The sequence below is a fragment of the Grampus griseus genome (assembly GCF_964374135.1).
Source record: "Grampus griseus genome assembly, chromosome: 2".
Taxonomy (NCBI): domain Eukaryota; kingdom Metazoa; phylum Chordata; class Mammalia; order Artiodactyla; family Delphinidae; genus Grampus; species Grampus griseus.
The window spans coordinates 141,212,430-141,229,726 of NC_139018.1; the positions used below are offsets into that span (position 1 = coordinate 141,212,430).

Here is a 17,297-nt window from a genome sequence, read left to right on the forward strand (position 1 = left end):
AGGCACACGAGGCCCGTCCGCATCCGCCCACCTCACACATCAAGGGCCGTATTCCTTTCCTTGCTGCCTATCTCACATTTTTAGAAAGAGCAGTTTGCAGGGAAGCAGGGTTTCTGAGCAATCACGCCTCACCATCTCCTGAATCTATTTTCTTCACTCACCCTTTGGATCCCTTTTCTCTACCGAAGATCACGGAACCACAGAAAATGCCAGAGGGAGGCCACCCACGAAAGACCAACTCACAGCTCGCATCAGAGGGTGATCTTTGCGAGAGACAAAGCTGCAATCTCCCATTGATTTCTCTTCTCCTTTGCGATTGCAATTTTAAAACTTGGTTCAGGAAAGGTAATCAGTCAGTTCTGTACATAGTAGCGTTCCCACTAAGGCAGGCAGGGAGGCGGAGGGGAGGACAAAGGGAGAAGCAGCGGGTCTTCCTCCTGCCCCTGGGACATGGGACCGAAGGCCAAGCGGGAGGCAGTGGGGAGAGGAAGGTCACGGCCACCCCGGCCCTCCCCACCTTGTTCCGGAGCCGGTCATTCTCGTCGTGGCAGAGGGAGAACTGCCTCTTCCACTGCTCCACGCTGGCCGACGAGTCCTGTAGTGCCGTGGTCAGCCGGGCGTTGCTCTCCCGCAGGGTCTGCAGCTCGATCTCCCATTTCTTCACGTTGGCAGCGCTGCAGGGCGGGGGCCAGGCGGTGACCGGGAGGGTGGGCACCGTCCACCCGGCTGCCCTGTGGAGGGGGCACCCGGCCACCCCCTCAGCCCATGCCTCGGGGCCACACCCTCTCCCGCCGGTGGCCTGGCAGCGAGAACCACGTGCTGAGCGGGCCTGGCACCTCCCTTTAGTGGGAACATGCTGCCTTGTTGGGTGATTTTCTCAAGGCATCACTTCAGAAGAGAACAGAATTCTCAGAGAAGGAAGAGATGTAACTTAGAATGAACTCAGCCATAAAAAAGAATGAAATCATGCCATTTGCAGCAACATGGGTGCAACTAGAGATTATCATACTAAGGGAAGTAAGTCAGACAGAGCCAAATGCCAGATGATATCACTCTTATGTGGAGTCTACAATATGACACAAATGAACTAATCTATGAAGCAGAAACAGGCTCACAAACATAAGAGAACAGGCTTGTGGCTGCCAAAGGGGAAGGGGCTGAGGGAGAGATGGATTGGGAGTTTGGGGTTAGTAGATGCAACCTATTATATACAGAATGGATAAACAACAAGGTCCTACTGTATAGCACATGGAACTATATTCAACGTCCTGGGATAAACCATAATGGAAAAGAATATAAAAAAGAATTTTATATATATATATATATATATATATATATATATGTATAACTGAGTCACTTTGCTGTACAGCAGAAATTAACGCAACATTGTGAATCAACTCTACTTCAATTAAAAAAAAAAAGAAACTAAGAATGAAGCCACAGACTGTGGTAGAGACCCCTTCCCCGTCTGCTCCCTACTGACCCCTGGCCGCAGGACGGTTCTCTCCTGCCCCATGTCCGTTCCTTCCTGAAATGAACCTCAGGGATGTAGGTTCTGAAGTGCTGGGGTGGACTCTGGGCCCTCTGACACTCTCATGAAAGTGGCGGACACTTTCAACAAGCTCCTGACACTTCCTCTCTGGAGCCCAACAACCCCAGGTTTAAACGAACAGTCTGGGTCCAGATTTGAGAGCTGAGGACTTGAGGACAGAGGAGACAGGGGCTGGGAGTCCCCTGAGGGCAGAAGAACTGGGGTTCCAACCGCAGGATGTGTGAGGGAGCCCTGGCCGACCCTAGGTCACCTCAGGTCCGAGGGACCCCTTCACATTATCACCAAACCACATGATAACCCTCTGTGATCAGTGAAGTTTGAAAAAACAAACTGGAATCAGGTTGCCCTCAGTTGCCGGTCCCATTCAACGCTGCTTTTGTTTCCTGTTTTGGAGACCCGTGTTCACTGCAGCACTGTTTACAATAGCCAGGACATGGAAGCAACCTAGATGTCCATCAACAGAGGAATGGATAAAGATGTGGTACATACAGACAGTGGAATATTAGCCATTAAAAGGAACAAAACTGGATCATTTGTAGAGACGAGGATGGACCTTGAGACTGTCATACAGAGTGAAATAAGTCAGAACGAGAAAAACAAATATCACATAATATCGCTTATATGTGGAATCTAGAAAAATGGTAGAGAGGAACTTATTTGCAAAGCAGAAATAGAGACACAGACGTAGAGAACAAACATATGGTTATCAAGGGGGTGAGGGTGGCGGGGTGGGATGAATTGGGAGGTTGGGACTGACACATATACACTACTATGTATAAAATAGATAACTAATGAAAACCTGCTGTATAGCACAGGGAACACTACTCAGTGCTGTATGGTGACCTAAATGGGAAGGAAATCTAAAAAAGAGGAGATATATGTATAGTTGATTCACTGTGCTGTACAGCAGAAACTAACACAACACTGTAAAGCAACTAAACTCCAATAAAAATTAATTAACAACAAAAAAAAACCACCTCAGACTTAACCACTCTGAAAAAAAAAAGTTTTTGGCTTCTAATCAATACTGCCTGGCTGAGGGGAGTTGTGTCTCTAAAGGCTTCTTTTTTTTTCTTTTAATTTTTTAAAAAGTAAATACAACTGTATTTTAATAATCTGCATTATCTTTCATCCACCTCAAGGTCCTAGAACTGTGATTGGAACATATATACTTTTGGTTTCAAACACCACAGACTGAAAACATAGCAAAATATTATTATGTGATTAATTTCAGAGTTAATGATTGAGCTGATTTCTGGGAAATGGCTTCACACCCATTCCTGTAATTCACTCGTCCATTCAAGTGGGATTTAAAAACATTTATTTTTAGGGGTGGAATGTTTTCATCCAGGCAGCCCACCATGACTCAACCAAAAATAGTCTTCAAGATCACCTGATGAGTAAAAGAGGCTGGTCACAGTTCTGTCCTTTGACGTATCTGACAAAACCCAGGGTCCAAAGAAAGTGGCTGAATCTACGGGTCCTATGTTCTTTCTGAAATTCCTTAATTTCTGTCAGATCACAGGAATTAAGCTCCATGCACTGGTCAGGCTGGCTGGGCTGCAGAGGTGGGTGCCTCTGGGAAGATTTACCAGCCATGTGACCTTGGGCAAGGACTCACTGTACCACCTGGGACTCAGTTTCCTTACCTGTAAAATGGCGGAATTAATATGATAGAGTTCTTACACGGGGCAGGTCTGAGGAAAGCAGCTTCTCAGCCACAGAGAGGCTGGGGGAAGCCGGCCGAGTCCCCTGCCAGGTGAGCAGAATGACCCCCAAAGACAGCAGTTCTGAAGGTGCTCATGGGGCCAGCCTTACACCGTGAGACCCAGCCTAGCCTTTGGGAAACAGGCCACATTCTCAAGATATGAAAACACAAGCACAGGGCTTCCCTGGTGGCACAGTGGTTGAGAGTCCGCCTGCAGCTGCAGGGGACACGGGTTCGTGCCCCGGTCCGGGGAGATCCCACATGCCGCGGAGCGGCTGGGCCTGTGAGCCATGGCCGCTGAGCCTGCACGTCCGGAGCCTGTGCTCCGCAACGGGAGAGGCCACAACAGTGAGAGGCCTGCGTACCGCAAAAAACAAACAAACAAACAAACAAAAAACAAGGAAAACACAAGCACAGCTAGTATAGTCATTAAAAGTTAAAATCTTGTTGATATCGTCATGGGGGTTGTGTTAAATTTGTAGATCAATTTAAGGGAAATTGATACTTTGTAAAATATTGAGGCTTCCTACCACTTCCCAATAGACTTTTTCTATTTGTTGAATTTTTCATGTATGGCCCTCAAAATCATTTGAGTTTTCTTCACAAAGATCCTGTACATTTCTTAAGTTTATTCCCATGTATTTTATGGTTCTAGTTCATATTGTAAAGGAAATCTCTTCTTCAAATATATAGTCTACGTGATGTTTGTTTGTATATAGAAAAGCTACTGATTTTTGTGAGATCTTATTTTATTTTCAAGATAGTTTCTTAGGTTTTAATGTTTTTCAGTGTTATCATATATGAATAAATGATAAATTTGGCTTCTCAAAAACCAAAACAGGGACTTCCCTGGTTGTCCAGTGGTTAAGACTCCATACTCCCAATGTAGGGGGCACGGGTTTGACCCCTGGTTGGGGAACTAAGATCCCTTATGCCGCATGGCACGGGCCACCCCCCCAAAAAAATGAAACGTAAGCACTGGGACAGGGACTTCCCTGGTGGTCCAGTGGTTAGGACTCCATGCTTCCATTGCAGGGGACCTGGGTTCCATCCTTGGCTGGGGAATTAAGATCTCACAAGTCTCGTGGCATGGCAAAAAAAAAAAAAAAGCACAGGGATACCTCTCTCTTTCTCACACACACACATAGATGCTGATGTGCACAGAGAACAACCATGAAGGCAGCTGGTCTTCCTTTGGCCAGGAGTCAAGAACGGACGCTCTGAGCAGGACCCAGTCTCCTTTCCCAACTTCCTGAAACCCTGCCCAGTGGGAAAGGCTGCAGGGAAGTGCTGACCTGGGAGACAACAGCACCTGGATTTGAACATGCTCACCTCTGTGTCAGAGCGATCTTCAGCTTGTTGTTCTCAGACTTGAGGTGTGTGTTGGCAGGACCCGCTGAAGATGCCTTTTCATCGTCCGTTCCGTTGATGCTGGATGCCTGAGTGGAAGATGGGGTTTCACACCCAGATTCCTGGCCAGACTGAATCACTTGCACACCTTATCGCTTGTCCTCACAGCGGAAGCAAATCAGGCATGATGAGGAACTGTGCGGTTATGAGTGTGGGAGAACCAACGCATCCAACCAGAACGCAGCAAAGACTGACAAGTCCACAGACTCATAACAAGACCATCCGTGGAGACTCCACTTGGAGTCCAGACAGTCCGTGCATTTTACCCACAAGACAGCACAGAGGGCCGTTACGCAGAACCTTTTCACTCAAACTTTACAGGTAAACCTAACAAGCCCGGATACCTGATCTCCTTAAATAACACAGGACAGAAACCACAGATTAAAAGAGGGGGAGAGTTTTAGGGACTTCCCTGGCGGTCCAGTGGTTAAGACGCCGTGCTTCCAATGCAGGGGGCGCAGGTTCAATCCCTTGTTGGGGAACAAAGACCCCACATGCTGCAGGCCATGGCCAAAAGAAAAAAAAAAGAAAAAGAAAGGGGGGAGGAGGGTTTTATAATAAGAAACAGTGAATGAGTTAAGAGAAAAAGTATAAGAAGCTGAGATGACTTAAAAATCCCGGGGCTACAGAGAGATGAACACACTCATTTGAAAAAAAAAAAAACCAGGAATCAGATATGGGTGTCTGCGACTAGTTAGCAACATTATGAATATTCTGAAATGTTTGCTATAATAAGCCATTCTACATGGAGGTGAAACCTCATCTGGTCTTGGAGAAGATCTTAGAAAGATTTTATTTCGTCTCCAAGAAGAATAAAGGCAAAAGAAATACAAGAAGGGAATGACGTATTACTAAATTTCTACATCGCAAAAAAGTGCATAAACTACATCAGAATGTAAGCAACGATGTGGGGAAATATTTTCAATGCATACTAAAAACAAAAACGCTAATACTATTCCTATACTAAAAAACCCCTAGAGTCCTCAACTTTTAGAGTGACGCTCTGAAATATTTATGAATAAAATGATGTCTGGGACTGGCTTTAAAATAAAGACGGAGGGAGAGGGGGGTGTAGATGAAACCATTGGTCATAGAGTCCTAACTGTTAAAGCTGACCTATGGGTCCATGGGGGTTCATTTACCCAGTTCTGCCTAGTTTTGTACATATTCAAAACTAGCCATGTTAAAAATAAAGTTCTTGGAAATGAACACAAAAAAGCGGAAAGGACATGCAATTGACATTTACAGAAGAAGAAATACATAGAATTAATAAACAAAAAAATTTAATCTCACTAGTAAAGAAATACAAAATTTAAAAAGCCAATAAAGTACATTTTTCTTCTGTCAAATCAACAAAGCTTTGTTGGGGAGGGAACGGGAGGGAAAAACGCTCTCATTCACTGCTGGTGGGAGTCACAATTGTACATTTCTGTAGGGATGTTTGCAGTGTGTGTCAAAAGCTCTCAAAACCTCCTACTGGGCTTCTCTGGTGGCACAGTGGCTGAGAGTCCGCCTGCCGATGCAGGGGACACGGGTTCGTGCCCCGGTCCGGGAAGATCCCACATGCCGTGGAGCGGCTAGGCCCGTGATCCATGGCCGCTGAACTTGTGCGTCCGGAGCCTGTGCTCCGCAACAGGAGAGGCCACAACAGTGAGAGGCCCGCGTACCGCAAAAAAAAAAAAAAAAAAAAAGTCCTACCCCTTGCTGGGAAAACTGGACAGCCACATGTAAAAGATGAAATTAGAACACTCCCTAACACCACACACAAAAATAAACTCCAAATGGATTAAAGACCTAACTGTAAGACCAGTCACTATAATACTCTTAGAGGAAAACATAGGAAGAACACTCTGTGACATAAATCACAGCAAGATCTTTTTTGATCCACCTCCTACAGTAATGGAAATAAAAACAAAAATAAACAAATGGGACCTAGTGAAACTTAAAAGCTTTTGAAAAGCAAAGGAAACTACAATACAAGACAAAAAGACAACCCTCAGAATGGGAGAAAATATTTGAAAACGAATCAATGGACAAAGGATTAATCTCCAAAATATATAAACAGCTCAGGCAGCTCAATATTAAAAAAACAAACAACCCAATCAAAAAATGGGCAGAAGACCTAAATAGACATTTCTCCAAAGAAGACATACAGATGGCCATGAAGCACATGAAAAGCTGCTCAACGTCACTAATTATTAGAGAAACGCAAATCAAAACTACAATGAGGTATCACCTCACACCAGTTAGAATGAGCATCAATCAGAAAAGCTACAAACAACAAATGCTGGAGAGGGTGTGGAGAAAAGGGAAGCCTCTTGCACTGTTGGTGGGAATGTAAATTGATACAGCCACTATGGAGAACAGTATGGAGGTTCCTTAAAAAACTAAAAATAGAATTACCATATGACCCAGCAATCCCACTACTGGGCATATACCCAGAGAAAACCATAATTCAAAAAGACACATGCAACCCAGTGTTTACTGCAGCACTATTTACAGTAGCCAGGTCATGAAAGCAACCTAAATGCCCATCGACAGACGAATGGATTAAGAAGATGTGGTACATATATACAATGGAATATTACTCAGCCATAAAAAGGAACGAAATTGGGTCATTTGTAGAGACGTGGATGGATCTAGAGACTGTCATACATAGTGAAGTAAGTCAGAAAGAGAAAAACAAATATTGTATATTAACGCATATATATGGAACCTAGAACAACGGTACAGATGAACCAGTTTTCAGGGCAGAAATAGAGACACAGATGTGGAGAACAAACGTATGGACACCAATGGGGGATAGTGGCGGGGGTGGTGGTGGTGGGATGAATTGGGAGATTGGGATTGACATGTATACACTAATATGTATAGAATGGATAACTAACAAGAACCTGCTGTATAAAAAATAAATAAAATAAAATCCAAAAAAAAAAAAATTGTTGACCAGAAAAAAAGTCCTACCCTTAACCCAATACTTCCACTTCAAGAATTTATCCTGCAGAAACCATCAAATGCACAAAAGGTGTGCAAGAATGCTTAGCATGGTGTTATTTATATTAATGACAAATAAGAAACAACATCGATGTCCCAAATTATAGGAGGTTAATGGAATAAGTTGTGATGCAAACACTGGAATACTATCTAGCCATTAAAATAGTTTTGAAAAGGGATATTTGAAAACACAAGGAAAGGATCATAACAAATAAGTTTTTTAAAAAAAGATTAAAAAGAATAACACCAAGATATACTGGAAAGCTATATTAGGAAGAAACACACCAAAACATTAACAAAATATCTTTGGTAACTCTTATTGTATAATAATCTTAGCATTCCAAAAAAAAAAACACAGAGAAAGTCCTTAGACTATGGACCATTTCAAGTGCCCAATTTTACAGATCCTCAGCGATTACTCAGTACAATAATTAGTATACTAAATTAACAGTATCATTTAGATGTCATTAAAGATTATTTACAAAGATTCAGGAAAGTTCCTGCCCACTTGAAGTCTAATACACGTTCATTTCCATAAATCCGTAGGGGCATCTTTTACAGGATTCAGCTTCAGCTATTGCTGACGGCCAAGTCTAGGGTGTTGATCTTGACCGCTCAGGATGCCCATGTCTCCTGTTCTCTTTCCACAAGCTGCCCCGACATCCATCCATGGCTGGCCTGGCCTGGCCATTCTCCGATCTTCCTGCCCTCAGCTCCTCCCTGACTTCCGCACCACCCGCATGCAACCTTCATGTCAATTCCTGATCGGTAGCTATAAAACATCTCCAATGTCTTCCCATTATCCAACAATAAATAATTAAGAATGGTCCACTAATGAAGAATTCCAGGTCCTCCACAGTACCTCCAAGTGCATCTCTGTTCCTCCCACTGTGCACCTCACCCCCAGGCAGGCAGAACCCTGGCTGCCTTGCATTTACATCATGCTTATCCCTAATCCCAGACCCCAGCTCCTACGTCTCGTCAGGTCTCCCTTTCCCTGTCTCTCTACACATAACTCTGTCACTAGGTCAAGGTTTCCACCTACCACTACACACCCTAATCTAGATGTCAGGAAGGCAGGTATTTTTATTTCAGGTTAAAATAGGTCCCTTTTAGTCAATTATCACACTTTTAAGTAGACAGATAACTCAGTTCCTGGCAAAGCCACATTTACGTTGGCTAAACCAGAGCTGTTGGAATACCACCTCCCACGTGACTTTGTTATAATAGGGAGACAGACGAGGACTCTCTGGCATCGATCAAGTTTTCTCTGTCATGGGCACAGGTACCTGCATTTGTCCATGAGCATCCTTCATGCAGACCTCACCTCCCAACACAGAAAGAAAACACTTCACCTTGGCTTTTTTTTTTTTTTTTTTTTTTTGCGGTACACGGGCCTCTCACTGTTGTGGCCTCTCCCGTTGCAGAGCACAGGCTCCAGACGCGCAGGCTCAGAGGCCATGCCTAACGGGCCCAGACGCTCCGCGGCATGTGGGATCTTCCCAGATCGGGGCACGAACCCGTGTCCCCTGCATCGGCAGGCGGGCTCTCAACCACTGCGCTACCAGGGAAGACCATTGACATTGGTTTTTAAACCGTGACCAGAGGACATCCCAGACCAGGGACATGCATTAACTCTAATCTCATCAAACGTTTTCCATCCAAAATATATCACCACATCCTGAAAAATTCAAGAGTCTCTTACATGTCACATTCATCTCACTGTGAGCAGTCTAATAGTTGAAAAAGTTTTCAAAATGCCCTACTGCGAAAATTTCTTATTTCTTGTCAAAAGTGACAAGGAACAGAGTCTCAAGCACTGATCACAGTCATTCATTTTACGGACAAATTACTTACTTGGGAATGATTGCTCGAGGTCTCGATTTTCTCCTGAGATTTGTCTCTGGCTAGTCTGGCAGCTTCTTTCACCTCCTGGAATTTCTCTGCAAACTGAACGTGAAGAAGAATTATTAGGGATTTCCTTAACCTTACACATAGCTGATATTCAGAACCTACCTTTATTATTTTGCATTCCTTTTAAGCCAATAAATCCTGTATAAATCCAGAAGAAGGATTTTATTTGAGATTAAAAAGAAATGAATATAATGAATGCTTTTTCCAAAAAAACCCACTATTGGCCAAGGTCAGATCTGAACGAATTTCTAAGATACTGAAGCTAGATTTGATGGCGAAATATTAAAAACACATACCTCTGGCTAACAGCACCTAATACAAATGCAACAAAAGAAATTTAGCTATAGTGCAAAAGGAATCCACGAAAAACTTCATAATCCCTATTGAAAGATCCAAGAACTCTTACAAGTCAATGTCAGGAAACACAAAAACATCCAAAAAGTTGAAAAGGAACAGTCCTAGATTTTTTTTTTTTTTTTCAGTGCGCGGGCCTCACACTATTGTGGCCTCTCCCTGTTGTGGCCTCTCCCGTTGCAGAGCACAGGCTCCGGACGCGCAGGCTCAGTGGCCATGGCTCATGGGCCCAGCCGCTCCGCGGCATGTGGGATCCTCCCGGACCAGGGCATGAACCCGTGTCCCCTGCATCGGCACGCGGACTCTCAACCACTGTGCCACCAGGGAAGCCCAGTCCTAGATTTTAAAAGCCTAAGATATAAAATAGCAAAATGCAACGTGCAGCCTAGGACTGAGTCCTCTTTTGAACAGACCAAGTAGAAGACTTCTGGGCAACAAGGAGGGAAATGTGAGCATGGACTGGATAAGATGACACCAAGGAGTTACTTTATTTATTTATTTACTTATGGCTGCTTTGGGTTTTCGTTGCTGCACACGGGCTTTCTCTAGCTGCGGCGAGCGGGGGCTACTCTTCATTGCAGTGCACCGGCTTCTCATTGCAATGGCTTCTGTTGCTGCGGAGCACGGGCTCTAGGCACATGGGCTTCAGTAGTTGTGGCACATGGGCTCAGTAGTTGTGGCTTGCGGGCCCTAGAGCACACAGGCTTCAGTAGTTACAGCGCTCAGGCTCGGTAGTTGTGGCTCGCGGGCTCTAGAGCGCAGGCTCAGTAGTTGTGGCGCACGGGCTTCATTGCTCCGCAGCATGTGCGAGCTTCCCGGACCAGGACTCCAACCCGTGTCCCCCACATTGGCAGGTGGATTCTTAACCACTGCGCCACCAGGGAAGTCCAGGAGTTATTATTAATTTTGTTAGAAGTGCTGATGATGTTGTGGTTGTGGGGGAATGTGATTCTTTAGAGATCAACACTGAAGTATTTAGGCGTGAAATGTCTCGATGTCTGTAATTTACTTTAAAGTACTTCAGCAGCAATAAAAATAGATGAAGCAATGTGGCACAGTGTTCACTGTTAAATCTACGTGATGCGCATATGGGTGCCCATTATACTATGCTCTCTGCTTTCAAAAATGTTTTAATATTTTCTTAAAAGAAAAAAATTCTTAAAATCCCAGGGCAGTCATATCAATCACTGCTTTATAGTCACTGACAAGGCAACTGATTTTAATCAGCCAATACGTTGTTTGAACAGAGAACATTCTATGATAGCTAATGCTGACGTCACACAGCAAGAGAGAGCCAAATGTTGCTGAGAAACGAAAAACAGCTGGCCAAGTGGCAAGGCCACCAACAATTCTGTGGCTTTTGCTGAGAACTCTATTTCTGAGCACAGGCCGCCCTCTGAGTGCTTCACAAAGCCAACAACGATGGTCTGCTTTGGGAAACCTTGCCGGGTGATAGCCGTTGGTCCACCAAGCACCCAGTAGAGGCAGAGAAGGTCAGTGTGGCAACGCTGGCCTGTGTTGCTCCCACAGGCCTGTAAATAAAGCCATAGCTACAGGGCTTCATTTAACCAACCTAGAGCTGTCAGAGAAAAATCACATTACCTGTTGCTTAAAAGACGTGAGGTCTAGCAAGGATGGACAGAGCACCCGCCTTCCTTTTAGGGGCCCCGTAAGTAAAAACATCATGTCGTGAACTCCTTGACGGCAGGGTCCACGCTTTCCCTCTATGCACCCTCCCCTGACACCTGGCAGAGAGCAGGCACAAATAAGTTTGTTCAGTGAATGAACAGGCTCTGGGTTCTAGATTTGCACACCTACGCCCACTTGAAAAAAAAAATCATGTCAAAGTACAGGCCAAACCTAAGGACTTAAGAAGGTACTGTGGTAAGTGTCTTGGGAGTATTCTGCCCCATCTTTCTGCTTCCTAAGCTTAACTGATTGGATCAACCTAGGAACTAGATAGAGTATCACTTGGAATATGAACATTATCCCGGAAGAGATTTTGTGCAGGCACTATAAATGCCTTTCAATCTTATTAAGACATTAAAAGATGCAACTTTTAAAAGGTATGATATTAAATGTTTTTGTGCCCCACTATCAACTAAAAGTCAAACGTGATTTGAAGAAAACGGTAATGCATGTGGTTCTCAGTAGACACACCTGCTGATGGAGTCTCCCCATGCTGTGCTTAGGAAGGTGGGGCTGGCTGTCTCCCACAAGCATCTCAATTCACCAGGCTCCCAGACCAAAAGCATTGTTCTTTACAGACGGTCCTTGTGCCTGTCAGGGTCTCTTTCTCTCAGGGTCTTACTCGAAGTTGCTTGTAAACTAGATTGGACATGTCATCAGCCAGGGTCATGCTTATTCAGTCAACAAACATGGTCTGAGGACCATTCACACCTTCAGCAAACAAAAATTTTCACCGTGAGCTGGGCCATGCCCTAGGTTAGGTGCTGGGGTGTGAACGCTGTGTAAGTATCAGATAGAGGGCGAGACTTGGGTAGCAGGAGATAGTGGCAAAGAAGTCAGCAAATAAAGCCCTGCCGGGCTTTGACAGAACAAGTTGCCTCTGGATGGAGCTTGGGGGCCTCCATTCTGTCTGTCTCCTTCTACCTGACCCTGAACATCTGGGATGACCCTCAGCTCAACTCTTGGAGACTCAGCCCAGAGCACAAACCTTCAGTTCCAATGGGCCCTTCTCTCTTTGTCCCCTGACACCCATCATGGTGGCCCCTCCAGGTGTCCCACGGTTTTGTCTTGCGTGGGCCTACTTAGTACCCTCTTCCCCTAGACCCTCAGCATAGGCACATCTACAAGGTAAGGAGTTTAATGGCTTCTTAACACACATTCTCTTGTTTGCTCCTCTCCATCCTCTGTAGGACAGGAATTCTTTTTTTTTTCTTAATATTTTATTTATTTATTTATTTGGTTGTGCCGGGTCTTAGTTGTGGCAGGCAGGCTCCTTAGGCAGCAGGCAGGCTCCTTAGTTGTGGCATGCTCACTCTTAGTTGTGGCACGCATGTGGGATCTAGTTCCCTGACCAGGGATCGAACACTGCATTGGGAGTGCAGAGTCTTAACCACTGTGCCACCAGGGAAGTCCCTAGGATGGGAATTCTTATGTATAGTTTCCTGAAAAGAAAATGGAGTCTTAGAGAGGTTAAAATTTGCCCATGGTCACATGGCTAGTAAATAATAAACCTGAACTTGAGCCCAGATCTGATTTCCACACAATCATCCACACATCCAGTTACTTTCGGGTGTTTATAAGAATGCCAAGAGTCTTGTCCACAGCAGTTGCTAAACACTTATTGATTGGATTTTCCATTTGCAAAGAGATGCCCTTACCTTAAAATAGAATTGTACTCACTTCCTCTTTAAAAGAAAATTCTAAAAGCTTTAACTCCAAAACAGGCCATGGGAACCTTTAAGGCAAAGACAAGGCCTGAGGATTAGAACAGCAGATACAGAATGAGGGGCCCGGGCGACAAGTTCTGATTTTACAGCTCTCCTCAGCTTCACTATTTAGCTGTTCTTTTTTCTCAGTTACAAAAGAGGGGCAAGGAACAACTGTCACATATACGTCAAAACACACATCCTTATAGGACCTCAAGGTGACAGTGCTACTACACAGGCAGACCTCACTCTATCACATTTCACAGATACCGTGTTTTTTTACAAATTGAAGGCTGGTGGCAACCCCGCATCAAGCAAGTCTATCGGTACCATTTTTCCAACAGTATTTGCTCACTTCGTGTCTCTGTCACTAATTCTCACAATGTTTCAAACTTTCATGGTGATCTGCCATCAGTGATCTTTGCTGTTACTAAAATTCAGTGACGCCTCAGATAATGGTTAGCAATTTTTAGCCACAACGTATTTTTTAAATTTAGGTATGTACATTGTTATTGTAGACATAATGCTAGTGCACACTTAATGGACTACAGTATAGTGTAAACATAACTTTTACACGCGCTGCGAAGCCAAAACATTTGTGTGACTTGCTTTATTGCAAGATTTGCTTTATTGCGGTGGTCTGGAACCAAGTTCACAATATCTCCAAGGCACGCCTGTGAACAGTAACAGCCTAGAACATCTCAAAAAAGGGGAAAAAAAGGACATGTATTCTCGACTCCCAGAAATGAGATAAGACACTCGGTTAGAATGTACAGTCTTACTATGCACTCACAGCTACCCTGAGGTCCTCTTACTACTGTCAATATACAAATGGGGCACAGATGGGTTTCGAAACTGGCCAAGTTCACACTGGGACTGAACACAGGCCATCTGAAGCCAGTGCTGGACACTCCGGGGCCCTATGATTTACCTGCTTAACTGCTACCTTAGCTAAGATGCCCAACTCTGACACTTAACAGCCTTTCAAACGCAGGCAAATGAACTGCTCTGCACCTTGGCTTCTTTATCTATGAAATGTGGATACTAATACACGGATCACTGGAGGATGAGAGATGGGGCTTTGCTGGGTGTACGATAGGGGTTCAACAGAGAGAAGCACAGCTTCTCTGGCCTTGACTGGACTTAATACCACGAACTTTAGTAAAAGAATGCCACAAAAGGGCGAATTCATTCATTCAAAAGTATTAACTAGTTATCTCTATGTGCTAGGGACTGTGCTGGGCACACTGAAATACCCAAGAAAGACTTGGTTGCTGTCCTCAAAGGAATTCTGAGTCTGTAGGGGATTTTGTTTTATATTCAAATGGGTGAGAATCAAAAGAATTTTTATCAGAAAATAAGCTTAAAATGTAACGAAGTAGGATAAGCTCTATCAGATACATTTTAGGTAAACAATCATTTAAAAAGAGGTGGCATTATGGGAATAGGCCCTACCATTTATATAAAAATTAGCTATGACAAAGGAGGAATCATAAATTAATGGAGAAAATTATTCAAAAATATGATTGAGATAATTTTGGTAAACTGAGGGGAAATGAATTTAAATCCTTAGGCGAACCAGTAGCATGATAAATCAACGATGGGTTAAAGGGGTAAGTTTTTTTTTTTTAAATCTGGATGCAAGCAGAGTTGAACATTCATCAGACTTCTGCTTGAGGGGTGAGAGGGTAATTTTCTAAACTTGTAAGAAACAAAAGAAAATCACAAAAGTGACAGACTTGACTGCCTAACAATTCAAAGCTTTTGAATATAAAAAGAAAAAAAAAAAAAACTAAATCAGAAGGGAAACAACAGCCTGGGGGAAATATCTATAGATAGGCCAGTACAACAGAAAAAGGGCCATTATCTTTAGTATAGAAAGGGTTTGTACAAATTGAAAAGGAAAATATGAAAACCCCAATAGATAAATGGCAAAATTCAGGAATAAAAAATACAACAAGTAGGGCTACCCTGGTGGCGCAGTGGTTGAGAGTCCGCCTGCCGATGCAGGGGACGCGGGTTCGTGTCCCGGTCTGGGAAGATCCCACATGCCGCGGAGCGGCTGGGCCCGTGAGCCATGGCCGCTGAGCCTGCGCGTCCGGAGCCTGTGCTCCGCAAAGGGAGAGGCCACAACAGTGAGAGGCCCGCGTACCGCAAAAAAAAAAAAAAAAAAAAAATACAACAAGTAAACAATTTATAGAGAAGATCGTTCAGCCTTGCTGGAAATGCAAGGCAAAATCCTGAGGCACCATTCTTTGCCTGCTGAATTAGCAAACGCTAAAAACAATTATAATATCCTGTGCTGGCAAAGGTATTCCTGGCAGCCTTGTGACTGGTACAGCCCCACCGAGAAGCATTTTGGAAATATGTATCGTAAGAAAAATGTTTTTCTTACGAGAAAAAAATGTTCCTACCCACTGACCTAGTGAGATCACTTTTGGGAAACTATTCTTCAAAAATAATTGGGAATATGAAAAAAAAAAAGGCCTTCAATATAAAGACGTTAATCCTAGCATTAACTATAATCATGAAAAACTGGAAGCAATCCAGGGCACCCTGGGAGAAGGATGGGAGGTTTCCACTCACAGCCTCCAACTGCTGGAATGAAAGCAGTCCTCACTGAGCGAGGTGCCAAGATGACCGTCCTTTGGTGAAAAAGCCCCTCTCTCCAAGTCTTAAGCTTTCTCATATTTCCCCCCTTATTATAAAAAAAGCACACATGCTTGTATATTTAGTAAGTATAATTTAGGAAAAAATATCTTTTTAAAACCTATAGTCCCATCACCCAGAGATAAGCATTAACCATATAAACTTTCGATTTTTTCCTATCTGTATACATGCATCCACTACACATATTCGTTAAAAAATAGAATATTGTACATCTGCTTTTATAGCTACTTTTGATATTAACGATATGATAATACTTCCATGCACTTATATGATCGTCTATTACATTACCTGAATTGCTGCACAATATCACCCTGAAGGATATACTGGAGTTTATTTAGTTAATTTCCTATGGCTGGACACTTAGGCTGGTGTTTTTGTCTTTTTGTTTTTGCTATTATAAATGATGCTGCAAGGAAAATTCTTGTAGCTAATTCTCTGGATGCAGTTACAATTATTTCCTTAGAATAGATTCCTGTAAATAAAACTCATGGATCAAAGGACATTCAAACCACAAATGTTTCTTAATATAAGCCAAATTCTCATGTCTTTACTTATTAGGATCATCTTCTATAGTTTTTAAATGTGTGGTAATAATTTTGTAATCAAAATCATCATCATCATATATTATGATAGAAAATGAAAGACTATTGTTTTATTTCATTTGTGGCTTTTTTGGCCTGGGTCTTTGAAGACCCTAGGGCAGACGCTACCTATTTGCTTATTCAAAATCCATTTCTTCTTTTCCCTTAGCTTAACAGAATCTCAATTTGTCTAGAGCAGGACATTTCCCAGGTGGTAGAGAATGAGAACTGATCTAAGCTGACCATGGTAAGACATTTGTCTGCCTCTATTTTTTTTTCCTGAAGGTGGGTGTGGGAGGGTGGCCTAGGGACCCAAGACTGATAACAGTATCCCAAAAAGAAATCTGCCAAGGGAGTTTACAGGGAGAGTTGTGGTACCACCCTCCTGCCACGAATGCAGATGTGATGGATCGAGCTTAAGAAGCCATTTTATCATCATGAGGAAAAGGACAGTCAAAGAAACAAAACACACAGAGCCCTACACCCGATATCACGGAGCCACTGTACTAATGCTGGCAACTGCCTGCCTTAGGACTTCTCTTTTGTATGAAAAGCACAAGCCCTCTTTGTTACTTGCAGCCAAAAACATTCTAACTAAAACATATCAAAAGAATGATCAATATCCCCCACTGAAAGAACAATTAGCCTTTAAATCACAAAGGTAGGAGATAGAGCAATGCTCTCACAACTACACTGAGTTAATGAAGTGAGCATCAGAA

The 17,297-nt window shown here is 43.4% G+C and overlaps 1 protein-coding gene across 3 annotated transcripts in view; it reads right to left on the minus strand.

Annotated features, from left to right (window-relative positions):
- Window positions 1-17,297, minus strand: part of HOMER2 (homer scaffold protein 2) — a 102,052-nt gene that overhangs the window by 20,444 nt on the left and 64,311 nt on the right. For all 3 annotated transcript variants that reach the window (XM_082647455.1, XM_082647454.1, XM_082647456.1), the window contains exons 4-6: window positions 9,522-9,614; window positions 4,593-4,699; window positions 518-674 (exon numbers count right to left, since the gene is read on the minus strand). In XM_082647455.1, the coding sequence (XP_082503581.1) occupies window positions 518-674; window positions 4,593-4,699; window positions 9,522-9,614 (357 nt within the window). The remainder of the gene's footprint in view (window positions 1-517; window positions 675-4,592; window positions 4,700-9,521; window positions 9,615-17,297) is intronic.